This window comes from Sus scrofa, chromosome 8 (genome assembly GCF_000003025.6).
Source record: "Sus scrofa isolate TJ Tabasco breed Duroc chromosome 8, Sscrofa11.1, whole genome shotgun sequence".
Classification (NCBI taxonomy): Eukaryota; Metazoa; Chordata; class Mammalia; order Artiodactyla; family Suidae; genus Sus; species Sus scrofa.
In genome coordinates this window covers 130,244,320-130,265,623 of record NC_010450.4, presented here as the reverse complement: position 1 = coordinate 130,265,623, position 21,304 = coordinate 130,244,320, and the positions used below count along the sequence as shown (strand labels likewise).

Sequence of the window (21,304 nt, the reverse complement as noted above, 5' to 3'; positions counted from 1 at the left end):
TTACTTTTCCCTCAAATAATAATTAAGTTAGTATTAAAAACCATTTAATGTGTAATGGTTCCAAAGCTTACATTCTATATTTGGAGAACTGGGTCTGACATGGATCTGTCTGTTCTAGTTGAACAGTTTATTTCCAGAAACAGGGTATCAAGACATTTTGGGAAAAATGGAATAAACATGTTTTCCATAGATTTCCATTTATGTATATTTTATTTAGGGAAAACTGGGAATCTTCTCGGGGCACACACAGAAATTGGCAATGGGAAAGTAAGTGGCCCATAATTTTTGCTAAATTTATGGAAAATCCAGCATGGAGCTAAAAACCACTCAGATAAAGTAGAAAAGAGGTGGCACACACTGTACAAGAGGATATTAACTAGTACGTATTTTTTTTCTTAGGGACTCTGCTCCTGTTGTATTACAAAATTTATCTTCAGCATTTTTTTCTTTTCTTTTTTAAATTTCTTGAAACTACAGGGAATTAGAGACTCTGGTTCTTTTCAGAGAAATGGAAGCCTACGCCAAAAAGGATAATGGATAGTTGGAGTTAAATGGAATAAATATTTAGTCAGTGACTAAAACCAACTGCAGTAACTTACATATCAAATTAATGATCCAGAGTTCAGGTCTGAAGTAACTGTATGAAAGATTAATTTTTCACTTTCTGGAGTTCCCGTCATGGTGCCTCGGAAGTGAATCTGACTGGGAATCATGAGGTTTCGGGTTTGATCCCTGGCCTTGCTCAGTAGGTTAAGGATCTGGCCTTGCTGTGGCTGTGGTGTAGGCCGGAAGCTGTAGCTCTGATTGATTGGACCCTTAGCCTGGGAACCTCCATATGCCGTGGATGCAGCCCTAAAAAGCAAAAAAAAAAAAAAAAAAAAAAAAAGCAAAACGATACATTTTCACTTTCTGACTAATGTAGGAAAATAACTATTTATAGAGTATAGCTTTGAATTAAATTTTTTTTTTTTTTATTATTTTCCCACTGTACAGCAAGGGGGTCAGGTCATCCTTAGATGTATACATTGCAGTTACAGTTTTTTCCCCCACCCTTTCTTCTGTTGCGACATGAGTATCTAGACATAGTTCTCAATGCTATTCAGCAGGATCTCCTTGTAGATCTATTCTAGGTTGAATTAAATTTCTGAACACAAAGATTGTTGCTCCTCTTTCCCTAAATAGTCTTCTTCCTCCTCACTTTAAGTTCATTCACTAAAAGAAGTTTTCTGACATATTCATACAGACAAAAACAAGTAAAATGGAGGAAAATAAGAGAAAATGCTTTATTGACAATTTCATTCCAAAAATAAAATTTAAAAATGCTCAAATGAGTGAAATAAGAGTCAGACCAATTTCAGTAACATGGAAATCAAAGTGTGATTTGGTGTCCCTGGTTCCTTTGGCAAAATGTCATCGTTCCTGGACTTAATTTTTATATCTTTCAAAAAGAAATGATAGTGTGTACACTTAGCAGCTATAAGGTCTCCTTCCGAAACCAGGCTCTACAATTCTGTGAAGCTCAAGATTGAAACTACATTTTATTTTTTATAAAGCAAGGGAAAGAGAGTGCTATTTCCTAACAGGCTACAAGTAAAACTTTTATAAGATCATTCACTTACCGGAAGACCATCTTGCTTTTCACTGAGCGCAGTAAGTGTGGAACTGGGTTTCTGACGTTTAGGTTTGCCTCTTTCTCCAATATAACCGGAAGTATTTTCATGTAATTTTCCCACTTCCTGAGCATTCAGAATACATTCATCAAGGTTGCCGAGCCCAGAAGGAATATTTTCTTTGTTGAGAAGTCCCCTTGAATTGAAAAAAAAATTAGCTCGATTTTTCTTTAAGAGGTAAAAGGGACATTTTTATGACACTGCCACTGTATCACACAGAAAGTCAGAAGAGTGCCTAGAAATTCCAGGTTGCATCGTTGATCAAAATCTGACCTGAGTGCTACTCCTGAGACTAGCTGGTGCCAAAGAGATCACATTAAAAGAGAAATTATTCCTAGAGGCAAACTGGCAAGGGCTGTGTTTTTACCAACGAACAGCTTTAGAATATTTGCACAAAGAGTAATTTACATTCAAAACCAAGAGAATAGTGCAAACTTAGACAGTTCCCATCATTCACAGATTCTATACACACACACACACACAAAATAATAACAACGTATGAAGGAAAATCTGAAAAGGAAATATGATGGTTTTTTTTCTCTAGAATAGGACTCACTGATTTTCCCAATCGATACTGACATTTTAGCATAATAAAAAATACATTAATACTGAAGTCTGACCACACTGGATAATCTTGGTAGAAGGTGTATAATAAAAACTATGGAATCCAAAGCGTTTCAACTGAAATATGGATTTGAAACTTCCCTGTACAAGGAGTTTCAGGATGTAAACTTATAATCGAAGGTCCTCTGTGACTTAGTTTTAGAAGCTGATGTGAATGTCGTAATTACAAAATTTAATTCATTTAAATATTCCCTGTTAAGAAATGTTCATAAAATTAAATTACTAGCAAAATATTTGTCTTTTACTGCATCACAGAACCAATTAAACCATTAGCAGAAGCACCATGGCTTGGTTACGTACAAATGAATGAGACTTTATCTCCCTCATGCTATGATCTAAAAGGTTCCTCCCTGAATATCCAAAGCTGTATCTTGAAATAAATGAGCTCTAAAGAGTAAAAATAGACGTGACCATATGTTACCATCAGTTCAGTCTTATCCCCAAAGGAAAGACAATGTGAAATATTTATTCTGCAATTTAAATTCACATCCTATCGTAGGTAGGATGATCATGGAGGCAAAATTATGAATTAAATAATATCATAACATTTTCAAGGCTATTCTATCTTTGGTGACTTTTAAGACTCCATATTTAATGTAGTCTTCTACAACTTTCAATGTACAAACATACTGATTTAGTAAAACTGTGCAAAAGATGCACGCCACATTTCTAAGAAATATTCTAAGTATAAAATAATTGGAGACACGAGGAAAAGTTGATAGGGTCTAACATGCCAGCACATAAATAAGGATTCTTTTTTGATTACTCAATGAATTTATTACATTTATAGTTGTACAATGATCATCACAATCCAGTTTTATAGGATTTCCATCCCACACCCCCAGCGCACCCCCCAGCCCCCCATATATAAAGATTCTTAAGTCTCTCTCCTCCCTGCACCTTCTGTGGATGGCTGGATAAGTCTGGTCTCAAATACACAACTATTTATTATTTAAATTCTGTCTTCTTTTTCTTCTTCATATTTTCCCCAGTTCCTGGGGTCTCAATCCAATTATAATTTTTAATGGAGGAGGTTTTAAGTTTGAGAGCTTTGAGGTTTTAAGTTTTAAGTTTGAGAGCTGTTATGGACCAAATGGTGTTGCCCTCAAATTCATATGTTGAAGCCCCCCCACCAAGTGACTGTATCTGGAGACAGGGCTTCTGAGGAAGCAATTAAGGTTGCATGAGGTCGCAGAGGTGGGGACTCCATCCAAGACGAGGCAGAGACACCAGAGAGCTCAGACGGAAGGCCAGGTGAGGACATCCTCCCTGAGCAGGCACCGCCCGCAGGTCAAAGGGATGTCTCAACCAAACCACCCCGCCAGGATCTTGATCTTGGACTTCCAGTCTCTCTGAACCGTAAGGAAATACATTTTCTGTTGTTTAAGGCCCCCTCCCCATCCGCAGTACGTTATTATGGTAGCCTGAGCAGAGGGCTCACAAATGCTAAAGGTTATTTTTAGAAATTCAAAGACCAAGTTTATTTTTGCATCTTTTGGACGAATGAATGAATGACTGGAACACATCCTGTCCAAATAAATACAAGCAAATCTGATTGTGCAGTTGTGTTCAGGTGGAAATCCTGTTCTCCTCAAAGGAAGCTCTGCTCTCGTGTGAATCAGGGCCTCGCAGCCACAATGCCCATGTGACCGTGAGGAGTGGCCCCGGGGCCGCTCTAACAAGTTTCTGTCACACCTGACATCGCGCCATCTGACCTGCACTTAGAGCTGGGTGGCCTCTCAGTTTGACTATTTACATCTTCGTTCTGGTTTTGCTTTTTCTTTCAGATTTTCCTCCTCACACCTACACGCACACGTAATGTTCTAGCAATATTGACCCGTTTATTACTCTCCTAAGAGCATGCTTTTGTTTTCACTTTTCAGTAGGAATTTAATATAATATTTACATGACAAGAAACTGAGTATAATTCTCCAGTTCATTGTGTTTCAGAAGATTGAAACCATTTTCACTGAAGTCATGCTTTTTTTGGGGGGGAGGGTACCACGCCTGTGGCAAGCAGAAGTTACTAGGTCAGGGATCAAACCCATAACACAGCTGTAACCAGAGGCACAGTGACAATGCTGGGTACTTAATGCACTGAACCACGAGGGAACTCCATGTTCCGCTTCTTTAAAAAAATTCATTACGAAATTTTCAAACATACAGAAAAAAAGAGGGACTATATCACCATGAAGTGCCATAGAGACATCACCAAGATTCAACATTTCTATGCTCCTGGCAGAGGGTCAATTTTTAAATTAGAATTAAACTGAATTAAATTGAACCTTTTCGGAGTTTCCATCGTGGTGCAGTAGTTAACGAATCCGACTAGGAACCATGAGGTTGCGGGTTCGAACCCTGGCCTCGAACCCATGAGCTGTGGTGTAGGTCACAGATGAGGCTTGGATCCCGCGTTGCTGTGGCTGCGGGGTAGGCCAGTGGCTACAGCTCCAATTAGACTCCTGGCCTGGGAACCTCGGTATGCCTTGGGAAGCGGCCCTAGAAAAGGCAAAAAGACAATAAATAAATAAATTGAACCTTTTCACATAATGAATATATCCCTTAAATGTTTACATTTTTATTGTAACAAACAATAATCTAAACCTGACCACGCTTCCTTATGAATTTAGACCAAAAAAGAAATCCTGCTCACTAAAATGAAGTGTTTATGGTTTTAGTCTGTCTTCTGCAATGTTTATTTTAAAACTCTGGGAGTTCCTGGTGTGACTCAGCAGAAATGAATCTGACTAGGATCTGTGAGGATGCGGGTTCCATCTGTGGCCTCGCTTGGTGGGTTAAGGATTCAGCGTTGCTGTGAGCTGTGGCAGATGTGGCTCGGATCCTGAACTGCTGCAGCTGTAGCATAGGCTGGCAGTTGTAGCCTTGATTTGACCCCTAGCCTGGGAACCTCCATATGCTGCAGGTGTGTCCCTAAAAAGACAAAAAAAAAAAAAATCTTTCATGACAATGTTAGTATAGATTTTTTTGACTCCTTAATCTCACCTTGAAATATGGTGACCCTGGGCTTAAAAGATATATATTTTTAAAAAATGGCTGCAGCTCTAAGATGTTACATGCAGAATAAAACATCATAACACAATGGGTTTTTATTTTTCAAAAGATTTTTTAACCATTCCATAGGGCTAAAGTTTTTGAATTGAATGTAGGAAGGTCTTGCTTTCATCTTTCCTTATTTTTCAAGCAAAACCGGATGAAAAGCCTAGATAAAATGAATCAGTTATATGTAAGCAAATACTGAGAAAAACATACTTACTATTGGCTATAATAGTGATTCTCAACCTTCCCACAATTGATGCTCTGTTAGTGCATCTCCTTCGGACATAACATTGAAGACTTTCATGGGGGCCAAGGGGCAGGTCTGGAGCCCTGAGAGATAAGGGCTTTGCTCCTAGGAGCCGGGGAGAGCTCAGTGCAGCTGTTCAGTATGGGCTGAGAGCAGAAGGACTATCAAGACACAATATGGCCAAGGTGTCAGGGTAGGAGGGGGCCTTACGACCAGGAGTCCCAAAGGGGACTTCTGAACGCCTAGACCACATGCTAGGAAAAAGGGTAAGGCGAGACTGTAAATTCTTTAGCCACGAACAGGTAAACACAGCTATTTAGCTATGAACAGTCTGCCCCCCATGGTTCTCTCACTCTGCACATCTGTGGTCAGGGCATGAGTGACCAGAAGAGTGAAGGGACGGCCAGAGAGAAAATATGAAGGGAAAGCCTGGAGCTTCATGGGTACCTCTTCAGATTCTTAGTCTCTACTGTTCTCCCTTCTCCTTCTGGTCCTGATGTTGCCAGTAAAAAACAATCAAGAGAAGGGATACCAGAAACATCCCCCGATGTGGGAGACTCTATTTCAATTCTGCAGGAGTGGTTATGCCCTGTTCTGTATTTGACCCTGTTTGTTTTTGCCCTTGCCCCTGCTGTGCCCCTCCCCTGGCTGCCACCCTGCACCTGCCACGGCCACGACTGCTGTGCTGCTTTGCTCTATCAGGTTCCCTCCTGCTTCCGACCTCTCTTGATGCCCCTCTGTCCACACAAACAGGGTGGAAAGCATGACATCATGGCACACAGAGGATTGTAAAAATGCCAAGGGTTGCTACATATTATTTGGCGAAAAATGAGGCAGAGAATAAGAGTCGGGTTAAATGAAGAATTTGCACTTGCTGTATAACACACTATAGGCAGTACACGAACTGATTATATTCCTAAATCCTTTCTAGAAAGCTTCGCTACTGTTAAATGTAAATATCGCCCATATTATAATTTACTCATTTTCTAAAGGAATTATTGAAGCACCCCCTCCTAGCCACCGACTCTAAGACAAATGCTTTTTTAAAAAGTGCTGCTCATACCACTTGAAAATTCAGTGGGTTCTGTTACTGATACTTTTTTATTTCTAAAATTACATTAGTTAATATAGCTGAAACATCTCAATAATGCACAGCATGGAATCTATTTATACTCTATCTTATGTATCTTTTTTTTTTTTTGTCTTTTGTCGTTTTTAGGGCTGTACCTGTAGCACATGGAGGTTCCCAGGCTCGGGGTCTAATCAGAGCTATAGCCTCCAGCCTAGGCCACAGCCACAGCCACACCAGATCCAAGCTGTGTCTGCGACCTACACCCCAGCTCACAGCAACGCCAGATCCTTAACCCACTGAGCAAGGCCAGGGATTGAACCCGCAACCTCAAGTTGCTAGTAGGATTCGTTTCCACTGTGCCACAACGGGAACTCCATGTATCTTTCTTTAAGCAAAGAGAAGTTTCTTTCCTTCCATAAACATTTTGCTGTAGATTATGAGTCCAGGGGAAAAAGAATGAGGGGAACTAGGGTCTGGTTTAGTCTTTGACATTTGATAAAATATTTCCAAACAATTAACTTTATATATAGAGACTAAATGCCATAGTAGATAAAACACTTTCAGGGAAAATATGGAAATACAGTTCATTACATGGAAATATCTTCCTTGACAATTTAAATCATGATTATTCAATAATATGAAAGATAACTGTCCATGTGTATTTTAGCAACTCTTTTAATGGAGAATAAAATTCATTGTAATACTACTCTTAAAATTCATACTGTGAGAATGCCTTAACATTAGTAGTTATAATGATAAGGAACTGGAGCATCTCTCCTTTTGTTAGAATGCTCTCATACAAAACATAATCAACTGTCAGAGCTTTACAGCTACGTTCTGGTATTTAATCAGGTCCGTATAGTAGAGAAATCTGCTGGTTCGTAAACAAATCTAACAGTCACCTGAATGTTGTCTAACAAGGAAAAAAACACCTCTGGACAGACCTGTGGCAATTTTCTCCTCCGAAGGTTCGGGATCCCTCCAAATAAGATGTTCAGGAGGAAGCCACAAAATGTCTAAAATCAGAGGTAGCTTCCCACAACACACCAAACTGCTAGATGAAGCTGAAATATTTATCTAAACACCTATGAATTTCCAAATGTTAGCTAACTTTAGTTGGTGTTTGTTTTGTTTTGTTTTTTGCTTTTTTAGGGCTGCACCTGTGGCATGTGGAAGTTCCCTGGCTAGGGGTCGAATTGGAGCTGTAGCTACAGCAACGCGGGATCCGAGCCCTGTCTGTGACCTACACCACAGCTCGTGGCAATGTCGGATCCTTAACCCATGGAGTGAGGCCAGGGATCGAACCCACGTCCTCATGGATACTAGTCGGGTTCGTTACCACTGAGCCACAGTGGGAACTCCCATGTTAGCTACGTTTCGAATGGTCAAAATGAGAACTTCCAAAGTTTTAACCCGAAAGCTGAAATGGGAGTGACTATAACACAGTCGCTAATTCGAGGGTGTATTTTTTAAAAGAGGAAGAGCAAATGCAAACGTGAAGTACCAAGGGCAACTCACATATCTCTGCTGTGTCGAACTTCATCCTGCTCCTTGGACTGGCGCCGTCGCTGTTTGGCGGACGTGGAGGAAGATGCTGCTGACGGTCCAGATTCCGAGTCCTCTGAACTTTGACCTCCAGGACTATTCACATCAAAAAGATGCTGTTCCACAGCAGAGCGGATGGTTCTCTCTAAGAGTCTGTAAAAAAGAGTGCGAGGCCCACCAGGCAATCAAACCATAGTTTGGAAATCTCAGCATTTTCAATGGAACGTCTGCTATAACTTCATAAGCAAATTCCGTATATGAGGCATTAATCCTCAAATATGTGCACTGGGCATTAAAAACCGAAACTAAACCGAACAAATTCCACCAATCTGATTATTAGTGCAACAGTTGTAACAGGCATTCAGGAAATAAGCACCATTTAATATCAGGCAGAATGAGGAAATTTCTTCCTCCTCATACAATACTAATGGACCTATTCTTATAAAAGTGAGTTTCCTCCAGATTTCACGCCAGTTCTGCAGAGGAAGCTAGCACAATTTACAAAGCAAAGTGCCACAAATAATTTTATGATTCCCATTATCTATTTGGCATCTTTTTAGAGGTAAAATTATATAGGGAATAATGCTATTAAAAAAGAGTAACAAAAAAGTAATTGTTCACCAGAACAATTAGTACTCATTACAGAATGGCAAGATCTTCTAAATGTTTCTTCAGTGAAATTGGGATGGGGCATTCCCCTGTGGCACAGTGGGTGGGAGGGAGTGGGAGGGATCGGGAGCTTGGGCTTATCAGACACAACCTAGAATAGATTTATAAGGAGATCCTGCTGAATAGCATTGAGAACTATGTCTAGATACTCATGTCGCAACAGAAGAAAGGGTGGGGGAAAAAACTGTAACTGCAATGTATACATCTAAGGATGACCTGACCCCCTTGCTGTACAGTGGGAAAATAATTAAAAAAAAAAAAAAAAAAGAATGCAACTGCAGTGGCTCGGCTCGCTGTGGAGGCGCGGGTTCGATCCCTGGCCTGGTGCAGTGGGTTCAGGGATCCAGGGTTGCTGCAGCTGTGGGGTAGCTCAATCCCTGGCCCAGGAACTTCCATGTGCTGCAGGCGAGGCCTACATGCATACACAAATAAAAAAATTGTGATGTGTAACATTGAAGCTGTATTCATCCAAATATCCCAGTATATATTATTGAAGACGGAAGGATAGATTGACTTTGTTCAGCCTGAAGAAAACAGGGAAGCGCAGGGGCTGAAAAGACGGCATGACAAGACATGTTCTTTTCTGGGTGGGTATCGTTTTTAAAGCTACATAATCTTTCAATGTGTCCAAACCCTCTTTTACCACCTCACTATTAAATTCTGTACAAGCAGGCATGAAACATTCTCAACGGACATTCTTCAGAGTCTCTTTTCCTTCACTTGAAAAAAGAATCGCATCCAAACTCATCAAATTGTAAGAATTAAATATGTCTGTAGTTTTTTTGTGTATTAATTATGCCTGAAAAAGCTTACTATGTTTATATTATGTTACAGTTTAAAAAAGGGGGGGATTCTTCATTGTGGCTCAGTGGGGTATGAACCTGATTAGGATCCGTGAGGAGGCAGGTTTGATCCCTGGCCCCGCTCAGTGGGTTAAGGAGCCGGCATTGCTGTGTCTGTGCCATAGGCTGGCAGCTGCAGCTCCGATTTGACCCTTAGCCTGGGAACTTCCATATGCCACAGATGTGGCCCTCACAAGCAAAAAAGAAATTAAAAAAAGAACCGCAAATGTATTTTTTTAATGGTCATATTGAGAAAAACATTCAGTTAGGTACAATGCGTTTTGAACATTTAAGAACTTTAGATTTCCCAAATGTAGTTTTAGAACAGATTCATAGAAATTTCATTAGGACAATGAGCAAGTATAGTCAGACTTGGGCATCAGACTTTTATATTTAGAACTCCACATTCCAGCAATTAGAGAGTACCTAACCGTGGTACAAAGAAATGTGAAATAATCACTATATACAAACACACACACCCACATCTATTCCACACATTATGTAAGACATATGAGAAGTAAAGGTTTTTTGGAAACCAAGAGGCAAGAACACATCAGTCTTGGTATAATTCTGGAATCTCTTTAAAATTCACACAGAAATAAGAGCGGTCTAACCGGCTCTCTGACTACTTCCTCACCTGACAAAGAAGAGAAAAAAAGTCTCCATTGGGCTCATTAGCTCCAAGTTCATACCGATTACTGTTTCTTCTTACTTTTTTTCTTTTTAGGGCCACACCGGCAGCATATGGAAGTTCCCAGGCTAGGTGTTGAATTGGAGCTGCAGCTGCAGGCCTATGCCACAGCAACAGGAACAGGGGATCCAAGCTGCATCTGCGACCTAACGCCGCTGCTTACAGCCCTGCCAGATCCTTAACCCACTGAAGAGGCCATGGATCAAATCCACATCCTCATGGAACCCCAATATGTTGGGTTCTTAACCCGCTGAGCCACAACAGAAACTCCCCATACTTTCACTTTTAACAGCATCTTCTTTTTTTAAAATTTTATTTTTTTAATTTATTTTTTACTGTTATTTCCCCCAAGAGACTTTTTTTTTCCCCCACTGTACAGCATGGGGACCCAGTTACACACACACGCATACATAATTTTTTCTCCCATTGTCGTGCTAAGTTGTAAGTATCTAGAGACAGTTTTCAGCGCTGCACAGCAGGATCTCATTGTAAATCCATTCCATGAGCAATAGGTTGCATCCATTGACCCCAAACTCCCAATCCCTCTCACTTAATAGCATCTTCTATTGCCAGACACCTCCCAGAGGGCAGAGATTGCTTTGCACATATGAACTGACTCGAACATTATTTTGAGCGAAATAAACAAAGATTTCATGTGTTCAAGTGGTTGAGCTGTCTCCATTCACACATGCACACAGGCTCAAATAGAAACACTTTTTATTTAGCTCCCCCTCTGAATGGTTTTAAAAACCATCACTGGTTGCTTATTCCAATACTACACACCATCAGAATAGAATAGTTTTTTACTGTTTAACGAATGAGGGGCGGTGGGGGGTGGGAGCCCAATCTGGATCACTTACTCTCCAGTCGTTGACACGTTGCTGACTTGAGATACGTGGGCGCTGTGGAAAAGAAGCAAAAGAAAGGAAGTCAGATTAGACCGACAATCAGAGGCGGTGAATCCAGCACCTGAAGCTATCTTGGGCCGAAAGCATCAGCCAGGCCCTGAGCAACCCTCACGAGACATTTAGTTACCCCCGACAGCTGCTCATGTGCACCTGCCTCTAGATTAGAGATGGCCCTGGGTGTTTAGTCCCAAACGGCAATTTTCCCTCCCTTTTAAAGATGTCCGTGATAGATCATTTCAAAAGTGACCCCCGGGAACCGTCCCGACGCCTCACCCTGCGGAAACAGAGTGTGGGGTTTTTCCATTCTTCCCAAATGTTAATGCAGCTCCTGCTGACGGCCTTCCCGCTACCCGCTTCCCCTTCCCCCGCTCTCCCCAGCCCAGGTCCATCTCTCCCCACCCCTGGCTATGGGCTAGAAGCATCTTCCCAAGACGGCTCTGAAGGTACAGCAGGGGCTGTAGGGGACAGAAAAACAAGGAACCAGCAGTTTCCTCAACGACTCTATCGGAGCCACCTTTTCTGCCCAAGGTTCTCATGATGGAAAATACCTCAAGCTCTATAATGTGTTGTCTTGACACCGAATTTATAGCCCTTTTATTGAGCATCTATAAACGTACTTTACATTCCCATTTTCTCCAAAGCCCGAACTGTGTTGATGAAAAACTAGTCAGTTAAAAATAAAAAGGCAGGCCGTATAAAATGAGATGGTACCATCAGAGAACCCTACTTAATTAGATGCTTCAGAATCGGGTCCCTTTGCACACCCTCTCTGTTCATGTGGCCACAGCGAGGGTGGAGGCTGGCAGCTGGTTCGACTGCATCAGTACCACTGCGTTATCACATTCTGCCTTAGAGTGCTTAACTGGCCTTCTAAATCCAGATTCCAAAGTGTCTATGTTTAAAATGAGATTGAAAAAATCTTTAGGGCACGACAAACTACAGTTTCGCCTAATAGATATAATAGGTCTTTCCTTCTACTTCCTTCTCTGTAGAAGAAACCTGAAGAAAATAAAAGCTGTTAATGACCCACAGTGATGGTTGTCTTTCGATCACGCCAGGCATCCTCATTTACACTTTAGAAATTTCAACACAAGAACACGTTGCTTTGGAGTCAACAGGTCCGGCTTTTTTCCCAGGTACATGTCTATCGCATGCCATTCCATTTAGAATCTAAGGGCCTCAAGGGATCGTATGGTATTTCTCAGGTTCTCCCATCACAAGATTTGGCCGAGTGATCAGTTTGGCTCATGATCACCCAGCTCCACCCGCAGCATCCCAGCCAGCCTGGGACTTATTATCCCAAAGTTGATCAACTCACCAGAGAATGTCCTTTACCTACAGCCGTAGCTCTTTGTCATGGCCACACACCAAGCCCAAATCCCTGAAAAACTGCATAAAAGAATGCCACGGGGAGTTCCCATCGTGGCGCAGCGGAAACGAATCTGACTAGGCACCATGAGGTTGTGGGGTTCGATCCCTGGCCTTGCTGAGTGGGCTAAGGATCCCACGTTGCCGTGAGCTGTGGTGTAGGTCGCAGACGTGGCTCGGATCCCAACGTTGCTGTGGCTCTGGCGTAGGCTGGTGACTACAGCTCTGATTAAACTCCTAGCATGGGAATTGCCATATGCTGTGGGTGCGGCCCTAGAAAAGCCAAAAAAAAAAAAAAAAAAAAAAATGCTATGTTCACAAGGGAAACTGATGAGAAAACTCTTCATTAGTAAAGGAATGCTTACCGAGTGCTTGCTATGTTTCAGACACACTGCTAAGTGTTCTTTACACAGATTTTCCCACTCACAGTTTACAGTAACCCTATGACGTAGTACAGTTGTTTTCCTTTCCCTATTCTCAAATGAAGAGGCTAGAGAGGTTAAATAACTCACTCGCAGCCACACAGCCAAGAAGGAGAAGAGCTGGGATACGAGCCAAGAAAGTTGGAGCTTAGAGTCTAAGCTCTTAATCACTACAGTAGACTTTCAACCCATCACTCACTAGAAGAAACACGCATGAGAACCATCTCTGTACTCGGAGGCCTGGCCTTAGGTATTTAACTTTGCTTTTAATTACAACCATTTGTGCCTTACAAAGCCTGCTATTCATAGAGGTTCCCAGGTTACACAACCGACAACTCCTTTGCTGCTTGCTGTCCTCAGCTGGAACAGGCCGTCCCTGATTTTGGCGCTTGGGGGCTCACCCTCTGTAGATTCAACACCGTATAATGAACTCCTGGACTCAACTTCTCCATGCAGTTATACCACCTTGGTTTGGGGAGCAGGGGCCAGTGTGAATAACGACTGGAGGAGAAGCTAGAGGAGGGAAAAGAATATAGATCTGCTAGATACTAAAAACATGCCAAAGACACAGCGGTGTCATCAGGCAATCAGTTTCCGGTACCATCTTAGAAGGAAGAGACCTACTGCCTCTCCTCCCTTCTAACACTTTGACCTGGACTTCGTCTTGCTTATTAAAGGGCACCCGGATATTTTTATGTTCCTTTTAGGGGGTAGGGAGGAGAAGAGGAAGAAAGGTGAGGAAGAGAGAGATGAGGAAATGACAACCAACGGACCAGGTTATGCGATTCCTGACTCTCTAACCAAGTGCTTGAACTCTAATGTGCATCAGAAACACCCAGCATCTTGTGCAAACATAGATTTGGATTCAATGAGTCTAGACCTAGGGAAGGGGAAGCGGAGAGTTCTGCATTTCTAACCAATTCGTCTATGATTCTGATGCTGTCATCTGTGGAAGTCATTGATCAGCAAGGCTCTGAATCCTTGCAACTAAAATTCTTCAAGCCTTCAATGACTTAGACACCACAATTGCTATTTTTAAATACTCTAAGTTATGAAGGTATGGTCTGGAAAACTTATGCTGAGTGAATAAAGGCAATACATCAAAATTTCCCCCAGTGCTTAAAGAAAAATGCCCTGGCAGTCTAAATTAGTCTTCAAGAGCCTTTCTCAGAATGCAAAAATAAGTGAATAAATCAGTAATAAGTCTAAGTAATTAAATCGTATCCATTTTTGTTAATATATTGATCTTGGGTCAAATTTCCAATAAAGTTATGTTTTTTTGTGTGTTTCTTTAACAGTTCTTTGGAATTTTTGGTATTACTTAATGTGTCCATACTTCCATGCTTTTAAGAGAGACTTTTTCTTTTTTTTATTGTCTTTTTGCCTTTTCTAGGGCTGCTCCTGCGGCATATGGAGATCCCCAGGCTATGGGTCTAATCGGAGCCACAGCAACTCGGGATCTGAGCTGCATCTGCAACCTACACCACAGCTCACGGCAATGCCGGATCCTTAACCTACTGAGCAAGGCCAGGGATCAAACCCACAACCTCATGGTTCTTAGTCAGATTCGTTAACTACTGCGCCACGACAGGAACTCCCAACTGACTTTTTCTAAAGAAAGCGTTCAGAGAAGAGAATGTCTTCCACTGGAAATCAGAAAAGAGAAGTTCTGGTCTTGGCTCTGTAGTTAATTAGCTGCAGGCACAGTCAGATTGTTGGTTAGCTTGGTTGCTTTGGGTTGGTTTCTTCGTACAGAAAATGAAAGCCTTGGTTAGTGATCTCTGTTATTTTCTTTAGCTCTGAAAGTTTATAAGACCATCTCAGTTTCAAAGTTTATTGCCCTAAAATTATTACAACAGGTTATAACTGCATATGTAGTTTTATGACAGCATCAGAGTTAGGGCTTATGAGATACCAAAATGGCTTTGGTCAAGTATCTAAGCATCTCCATAGTTCCTGTGGGATGTGCTTAGCAACACATCAGTAACAAGATTTCTACAAATACTTAATGTCAGAAACAGGGACTGTTTCTATTGCTGTAACTTGATTGTGGAGCTAATTCTAAGACACTGATGAAAAGGCAATAATACACCAATAAGTTAAAGTGAAAGATACTGATTTTTTCATCTACACATAATTTGCTTTTTTTAAAATCCCCTGCAGAGGGGGATTTTAAGACCAATGAATTTTTTTCAGAGCCCTTGACTGATGTGCTAAGAAAACGTCTTACTTATGCAATAAGTAGAGTTCATTTCCTAAATGTTGACACAGCAAGTATTCACAACAAGAGAAGCAAGCACATGGGCAGACTCCAGCTTTACGGTCAATTGCATTATCCAAGCCCCCTTAGGTGATGATGCAACTCAATTTCCTTCTGGTACAGTCCTTCAAAACAGATTCTAATCCCACTCTGAAATACATCCTGTGACATAACTAAACATTCTTCATCTTTACTCCTATTAGAGAAACATTTCCGTAAGGTGATTATGCTCAGCCCATCAGCCAATAAAATTTGCATGTGATAAGATGCACAGAATGCCTGTTGACAAGTGATTCTTTAATTAGATCTCTTAATTGGAAATTAGGGAATCTTTCAAATCTACTGAAACCAGACATCTTGAAAAAGCACGTGTTCTCTTTTTCTATCTGTTCTCTTTGCCGTGCTGTATAGATTCCTGTCTGGAAAATACCGTCTTAATAGGAATCATTAGGTCTGATGGCATTACCTTCATTCTCTAGAAAATCATATTTACGTTTTATTCATTTTTTAAATGAGTGAGGACTTAAAAGACAATTATGTGATGTTTGTTTAGGTCTAGGGGTGAAGATCCTGTAACTAATCATTAAAACAGAACAAAACCTTTAATTTGTCTAGTTAATGGGATATGGGTTTTTTTGTTTGTTTGTTTTTTTGGTCTTTTTGCCTTTTCTGGAGCTGCTCCCTCGGCATATGGAGGTTCCCAGGGTAGGGGTCCAATCGGAGCTGTAGCCGCCGGCCTATACCACTGCCACAGCAACGCAGGATCTGAAATACATCTGTGACCTACACCACAGCTCACAGCAACGCTGGATCCTTAATCCACTGAGTGGTGCCAGGGACCGAACCTGCAACCTCATGGTTCCTAGTCGGATTCGTTAACCACTGTGCCACGACAGGAACTCTGGGATATGGTATTTTTGCATCATCTAAAAACACTAAAAGTTGATATGCAGGGTTAATATTATGACTACATTTTTTCCTTGTAACTGCATAATGAATTTCTAAATTAAAATACTTCCATGGGAATTTCTTGGTGGCCTGGCTGTCAAAGGATCCGGCATTGTCACTGCTGTGGCATGGTTTCCATCCCTGGCTCGGGAACTTCCTCATGCCATGGGTGCAGCCACAGATATATTTTCCATGATTTTAGTTCAGCTCTCCATAGCATCACATATTAAAATACATATACTCCATCCTCAATATTTATTCATTGTGCTTTAACTTTTTGTTATGATTATCATATGCAGAGATTTATAGGTATTAATTTGTGGTGGTGTTATAGACAATTTGGATTACATTTTGTCTTATATTATATACTATGCATATACACAGAACATAGACTGAAAACATATTACATGGATGTGACTCAGTAGGAGGAAAATATTTATCCTTGCATGTTTTTAATGAAACTCACATTCTATTCCTTTAGATATTAGGACTGTCGGGAAGAAAATAAACTTATTCTTCATTCCTATATCTTGATATTCTATCAAATATTTTCTAACAAATGGAGCCCATCAAAATACCAAAATACCTTTCATAAGCTTCTTTCAGGCCCTGATTATACTAGAGTTTTCAGTTTTAGATATGTGGCACATTTTACGTAAAAAGAAATGCAGAGTTTTTTTTCTATTTTGGGGACTAAGGTCTTTACAAAGCAAAATTAAGAAAGGAAACAGAGAGGTCACTATATATTCCATACTACTTGCACATGAGGAAACAGAGGTTCTGAGAGGCTTAGTATCTCACTCAAGTTTATAAAACTCTGATGTCTAGCTCATGCAGCCCATGGCTTCATTCAGACTATGTCCTTAATAAAAAAAATAGTCCTTATTCTGCTATTCACATAAATCTTTGGCTACACATCTATGTAATGTCTTAGAATTAGATTACCAAAAGTACTTTTTTGGATTCAAATGAAATTTTCTCAAAATTTATGCATTCCAGATAACTTTATTTCATCTCTATTTTCATGTTTATTATGATAAAATTGCTTGAAGTTTTACATAATCTTTTAAAAACAAATATATCCTTCACAGCAAACTTCACTTCTGATTATTAGTTTGTTCAATTTTTTCTTAAATTTACCAGCAGTTTTCTATTTTATTCTTTTCATTTTTACTCTCAAAGACCATGTTGCTGGATTCAAATATCAGTTCTGCTCTTTTTATGTTTTCTTTTGCTATTAAATCCCTTTAGGTTTCCAAGAGGTTACTTTTCTTCCCTCTTATACCTTTTTATTTTGAATGCGTGGTTTATTTATTTTGAACCTTTTCAAGAAGGTACAGTTACTTCTTAAAAAGAGCGTAGATCTCATTCTACAAATTTTGATATGTACTTTTTTTCCTTTTTATTCCACATAGCCTGTACTTGAAGTTTTTATTTCCTATTTGAATTTCTTCCTCCCTTTAGGAGAGTTTTCACTGGTGGATCGGAAATTTTTTGTTATTAATTACAAATGTAACTGTTTATATTTCTATTCTTCAAGAACTCTTATTAGAGACAGCTGAGTAATTTTTTAGAAAGTAACAGGAATGCTTAAGCCCTATTTATAGGTTGCAAAGTTTAGTATATATGATGTGCCCTCATTTTAAATCTTACTAATTTTATCAAATATTTATAAAGTTTGTGTTATGGACATAGAGTGATAAATGATTCATATGTCAAATGCTTGTATGTTTATTCCTGTTACAAGTTTAAAAATTTATATGATTTGATGCAATCTTAAACATGCATATTATTTATAACCTTCATATTTTTAGTATGGATTTTACCTAATAAAGTCAGTCTAGGTTTGTCCTGTTTAACAGACTTGGCTTTGAACTTTGCTCTGGTGTTGATATTGCTATTTCTGCTTTCCTTCTGTTCACATTCAGAGATAAATCTTACATTATTAACCCTCTGTGCCAAAGGTTATATTATTAACTTATTATATAATTCCTATATTATAAATCTTATATTATTAACCTTGTTTTTGCTCAAAAGAGCAAAACAGTTCCAGCAGTCATTTTTTAAAAATTACCTTTAGCTTTTACCAAAAGATTTAATCCATTTATACTTTTTGTCATAGCTGATAGATTTGTTTCAGTTTTGTGTTTTTGCTTTATGTTTTCTAATTTGGGAGTTTCCTGTTCCTTTGATTTCTGTCTTTTCTCTTCTGTGATGATTTGAGATGGAGGAGCCCTATGCACAATTCTACCAGTTGTTGCTTCTCATACCCACTCCTATCTAATTATTAAAACTGAAACAAAACCCTCAAAAATGAACCCCCCAAAAAACCCAAGCCCTGAAACTCTTGACTCTTGCTTCTATTCTCCTGTGTTTTATGCAAGATAATACATTTCCATTGGTATGGTTTTCTCCCTAGAATCATAATTTTCAGGTTGGCTTTCCGACCTCTGACCGTCATACCTAACGTTATTTTCCTCATAGTTTTTTATCCTTTCCTTCTTCATTTTGAAAGATTGTTTCAAGTTTCTCTCTCAATATATGCTTGATTTATTTTAAATAATTTCTGCTCTTTACTGCTTTCCAAAATTTTAAAAATCTTTGTAAATACATTTCTAGGCCCTTTCTCCCTCATTTCAGCTGTTCTTCTGTGTCCCGGCCTTTTAATTGCAACCTTTATTCTCCACTTACAGGTTCCTACTCAAATTGCAAAGAGGTTGGTTATGTCCTTGAGCACTTTGGGAGAAAAATAGCAATATTACTTCTCAAGTTTTCCTCTGAATCATATAAAAAACGGTTCTCTGAAATCTGTTTCTACTCTGAGTCCTTAGCGCAAGGCACCCTTTCCCTTAGTTTGTAATTTCTCTTCATAGGTCCCAGATAGTTCTTTGTGTTTAGTGAGTGGTTGGGTTCGTAAGGGGAAACAATCAACAGGCAGAGCCATTATCCAAACCCTGGCTAGGTAGACAGTTCTGAGTTTATTTCATCGTCCCTTGGCTGTGGGCAGATGTCCCCTCCTGGATTTAGGCTTTAAAAACCAGGATACGGGTCTGCCCTCAAACAATCTACAACGCATACTTGAGTGGACTTGCTGCTTGGTCCAATTTTACGATGAAACTGGAGAATCAGAAACAACCTGCAGTTTGTCTCTGTGCAGTGTATACTTGAAAGCATGCATTCAATCCAATAAGCTTTTTGCCTTTATCCCTTTCTCAAATGCTTTTGTTAGGTAACTGAGCATCCCAGGGGCTGTGCCTCCTCTTTGTTGTCTTATATATTTAATGTACTAGTCTCTCAGTGGGAGGTGAAAAACAATGCATGACTCAGTTCTGGATGGTTCAGAAAATAGGTCTGCTCAGTTGGGGGAATGGGAATGTCACTTGCTTTTCTGGTCAGTGCAGTAGACATTGGAAGGAATCCAAGTCTTTTTTTTTTTTTTTTTTTTTTTGCCTTCCTTGTCTCTTTGTGGTCACTGTATTGTTGAGATGAGAGAACATGAAGCCTGCAAAGCAAAAATGTTTCTCAGATTATCCCCATTGATGATGTGACCTTAACGGAGTTTTCTTATTTATCACTGGTATAAAACTGTATCTAGTGTTTCTTTTATCATATCATTACAATTTAAATGGGAAGGTAGGACTAGTTCTATCAGGGAAAGATAGTCTGCTACTTGTTTGACCTAGAGGTTTACGTTTTATTAAAATCTTAAGTTCTCTCTCTCTCTTTTTTTTTTCTTTTTTAAGGCTGCATCTGTGGCATATAGAAATTGAATATATAGGTTGAATTGGAGCTGCAGCTGCCAGCCTATGCCACAGCCATGGCAACGCCAGATCCAAGCCACATCTGTGACCTATGCAGCAGCTTGCAGCAACACCGGATTCTTACCCCAGTGAGTGAGGCTAGGGATCCAACCTGCATCCTCATGGATACCAGTTGGGTTCTTAACCCGTTGAGCCACAATGGGAACTCCTAAAATCTTCATTTCTTATAAACAGAAATCGATAGGGAGGCAGGGAGATGGAAAACTGAGGCACAAAAGCTCTAGAGAGAATGGCTACGAAGACATCATTTTCTACAAGTAAATTTTTCTTTTGCTTTTTCACGCTAAGAGAAGATACGAAAAGAAGTATAAAAATATAAAAATTACATATAATTTATCTTTGTTTCTCAGTATAGCCTAAATATATGTCTAATATTTTAATTAACATTGATAGCATTACACCTGGAATCTGTACTTAACTCTTACTATGCAAGAACTAGGACTAACGATTCTCAGATGTCAAGAACTCAGTATCGAATCCCCAAAGAAAGATCTGGTCAACAGTAGCAAAATTTATAATCATTCTAGTAAAGCCAATAACCATGCAGTATAAAATTATACTATTGGTCTGGTTCACTCATTTTCAGTGAGGGGTGTCCCTCCAAACCTCCTACGACACTTTTCCCTGAATTTTTTTTAACCTTGGTAAAATACACACAATATAAGATTTACCATCTTAATCTCAACCATTTTTAAGTCTACACCCAACGGCATTAAGCACATTCACACTGGTGTGCTGCCACCACCATCATCTATCTTCACAACTCTTTCCATCTCACAACTGAAACTCCATATTCACTGCATGAGAACTGCCAGTTCTCCCCCCAACCCTGAGCCCATGCGACCACCCTTCCATTTGATGTCTCTATGAGTCTGACTGCATTAGGTACCTCCTATAAGTGGAATAATACAGTATTTGTCTTTCTGTTCTTGGCTTATTTCACTTAATACAGATGTCTTCACGATGCATCCATGTTGTGTCTATGTCAAAAGCTCCTTCCTTTTTAGAAGCTAAGTAATACTGAACTGTATTTAAAAGCGAAATGCCTACTCCACTGTGTGTATCTACCGTATTTTGTTTTTTCCATTCATCCACTGATAGACCTCTGGATTGATCCTACTTTGTGGCTCTTGTCAATAACACTGCTGTTACGAACATGA

At 39.8% G+C, this 21,304-nt stretch overlaps 1 protein-coding gene across 1 annotated transcript in view; it reads right to left on the bottom strand.

Moving 5' to 3' along the window:
* Positions 1–21,304, bottom strand: part of FAM13A (family with sequence similarity 13 member A) — a 306,151-nt gene that overhangs the window by 62,108 nt on the left and 222,739 nt on the right. The window contains 3 exon segments of the mRNA XM_021100748.1: positions 1,620–1,806; positions 8,189–8,368; positions 11,278–11,319. Of these exon segments, the coding sequence (XP_020956407.1) occupies positions 1,620–1,806; positions 8,189–8,368; positions 11,278–11,319 (409 nt within the window).